Consider the following 2,597-nt stretch of genomic DNA (forward strand, 5'->3'; position numbering starts at 1 on the left):
TCTCTCTCTCTCTCTCTCTCTCTCTCTCTCTCTCTCTCTCTCTCTTCTCGTTTGGCTATTGTTCCAAGCCCTCTGTTACTCGGGGAGAAAAGCCCGGGGAGAAGACCCGTGGGAAGGAGGCTCCGCACAGGATCCTGCGCGTGCTCGGGTCAAGCCCAGCTCTGCGCTCTTTCAGAGTCTGGGAAGCCAAAGCGCCCGGGGGAAGTGAGTGTCGCCGGAGTCCAGACACAGCGACGCACTTTGGTGGAAACCACAGAAGCTTGTTTATATGAGACTAGAGGGGGCTTGGAAGAGTAACACAAAGAGCCTTTAAAGGAGATCTGGGGTCTGGGGAAAGACCAGCCAGGGAAGCCAGGGGACCCCCAGGTAGTCAATGAGCTGCGCGCCACTGCTAGGCGTCGCCCTATAAGGGGGGCGCGTGACAGCAATGGACAGAGTAACAAGTTCCTTGAACGCTTGGGACGCCAGAACGGTCCAAGAGGGAAAATCCTTGGTGTTTGACAACACCTGTCATACTTCGGACCGAGCTAGCAGTAGGCTCGAACGTTCCCTCGGCCTGATCCACTTCCCCAGGACTCTCTAGGCACAACCCTTCCACAGCGATGGGCTACCCTCAACCCTCCCCTGGGTCAGGCAGCTCACACCTGAACAAGTCCCAGCGTACAGCCTCCTCGGGTCCTCGGGTTTCGGGGGAGGGTAAGATCTGCAAAAGGCTGAGTTGATGGGGTTTGGGGAAAACCACCTAGAACCACTGGGACATAGCCAAGGACCCGGGTGGCGCTCCTGCTCACCTCGCTCACTGCTCTGAATGTAGCGCACGATGTCGTCCAGGTCCAAATCTTTGGTCTCGTCGAAATTGTAGGCAGACGTGTGCAAACCCTCCTCCTGGAAAACCTCGTGGACCCCCTCGAGGGTAAAGTAGCAATTCCTCTCGAGTTTGTCGTCGCTGTAGACCAGGGCAGCTCGGCTCCAGTGGTGGTGGCGGAACAGGGCGAGCATCATCTCGCCCATCTTGGCATAGGCAGGCGCCACGCGCGTGAGGTGCGAGTACTCCGTGTCCTTGTGCTGGAAGCCGGCGGCCAGAGCTCCTGCAGACAACATCGGCAGGTCCCAGTGCGACGCCAGCCGGGCCACCGGCGCTGCCGCGTACTCGCACACCGGCCCCAGGATGAGGTCTGGCTTGGCTCCGCGCGCCGCCGCCACGCGATCCACCAGGCTGAAGAGCGCACGATTGCCACAGTCCGAATCTTCGTAGGCCACCTGGAAGCGAGTGCCGGGAGGCAATAGCCTCCTCCCGGTACCGTTGCCCTCCACGCTACGCAGAGCGTACTCGATGGCCGGCTTCACCCGGGCCAGGGAGAACAAGTATGAATCGTCCCGGGGCAACAGCACAAGCACCTCGATCTTTTGAGCCGCCAGCGCCTCTCTCTGCCGGCGCCCGCTGCCTGGCCCGTTGTCCCTACCGCCACCACTCGCGCCGCCAGCCAGCCGCGCCCGGGCCAGCAGCACGCACGCCGAGAAAGTAAGCAGCAGCAGGGACTGCATCGTGTTGCCAGCAAGCCCTCGCCTAGGCTGCCCTCTCGCCCTCTGCCCCCCGCCCACCCTGCCTCTTTCCTCCCCACTCTTCTCTCTTCTCTGTCCCTGCGCCCCCTTGGGCGCTCCAAGAAAACAGAATATCCCCTTGAGTAAAGCGCCAAAAGAAAGAGGAAGACTCCTCTTCAGTGTCCCTAGGTTTTCAAAAAAAAAAAGCAAAGAAAGAAAAAGAAAAGTTCACCAAATGTAAACCTGTGCGTCTGTAATATACATATATAGTTATTATAAATATATAGATTCTCCCTCCCTTTGCACATAGACTTAGAGGTGGCTTTCTATTTGGGCGTTGCTAAGGTTGCGTTTGACGGCGTTATTTGTAAAAGAAAAAAAAAGTTAGACTTGTCCAGGTGCTTGTAATTGACGGTGCACCTCCTTCGCGTTTGATCCCATTGATTCGCGCGGGTTCCTGGATCCATAGCCGGTGTTTAAATAGCGTGGCAGCGGCGGAGCGCGTTACCACACATGGCGAGCCGAGGCCGGGCTTGTCTCTGCAGCGGGTGGGGTGGGTGGGGGTGGGGTGGGGTGGGGGTTGGGCTGGGGGAGCCTCTCATTAACATTCTTACATCAGGGCTCCTCCCCGCACCCCTGGCCTACTCGCAGTTGCCCGGTCCCTAAGCCCCACTCCTTGCCGGTGCTCAGATTTGGCCCAAAGCCGCAGCCGCCCACGTCTACACCCGCGGGAGCCTTCTCGGCGCGGCGCGACTCTAAGGTCCCCGCCTCTCTCTGGCTCCACTCTCTTTAGCTCCCATTAAAAAAAAAAAAAAGTATAGATAGATATTTGAAAGAAATGCGCGCGCACACATGCACAAACGCACACGCAGACACACACGCTGCAAAAAGGGGTGGGGGTGTCTCCAAATTGGTGGCTTCGGCGCAAATTTCCATAGGTCTCACTCGCTCTCACCTCTTTTCTCGCTCCCGCCTCGTTCTGTCTGGATGCGGCCAGTCCTGTCCCGCACCTGACCTTCCAGATTCCGGGAGCAAGGTCGGAGAACAAGGAACAA

The 2,597-nt window shown here is 58.2% G+C and overlaps 1 protein-coding gene across 2 annotated transcripts in view; it reads right to left on the reverse strand.

The window, feature by feature from the left end:
* Positions 1–1,568, reverse strand: part of Npr3 (natriuretic peptide receptor 3) — a 52,046-nt gene extending 50,478 nt beyond the window's left edge. For both annotated transcript variants that reach the window (XM_005356637.3, XM_005356636.3), the window contains exon 1: positions 792–1,568. In XM_005356637.3, the coding sequence (XP_005356694.1) occupies positions 792–1,545 (754 nt within the window). In that variant the 5' untranslated portion in view covers positions 1,546–1,568. The remainder of the gene's footprint in view (positions 1–791) is intronic.
* Between the last annotated feature and the right edge of the window lie 1,029 nt (positions 1,569–2,597).

The sequence above is a fragment of the Microtus ochrogaster genome, chromosome 19, assembly GCF_000317375.1.
Source record: "Microtus ochrogaster isolate Prairie Vole_2 chromosome 19, MicOch1.0, whole genome shotgun sequence".
Lineage (NCBI taxonomy): Eukaryota > Metazoa > Chordata > Mammalia > Rodentia > Cricetidae > Microtus > Microtus ochrogaster.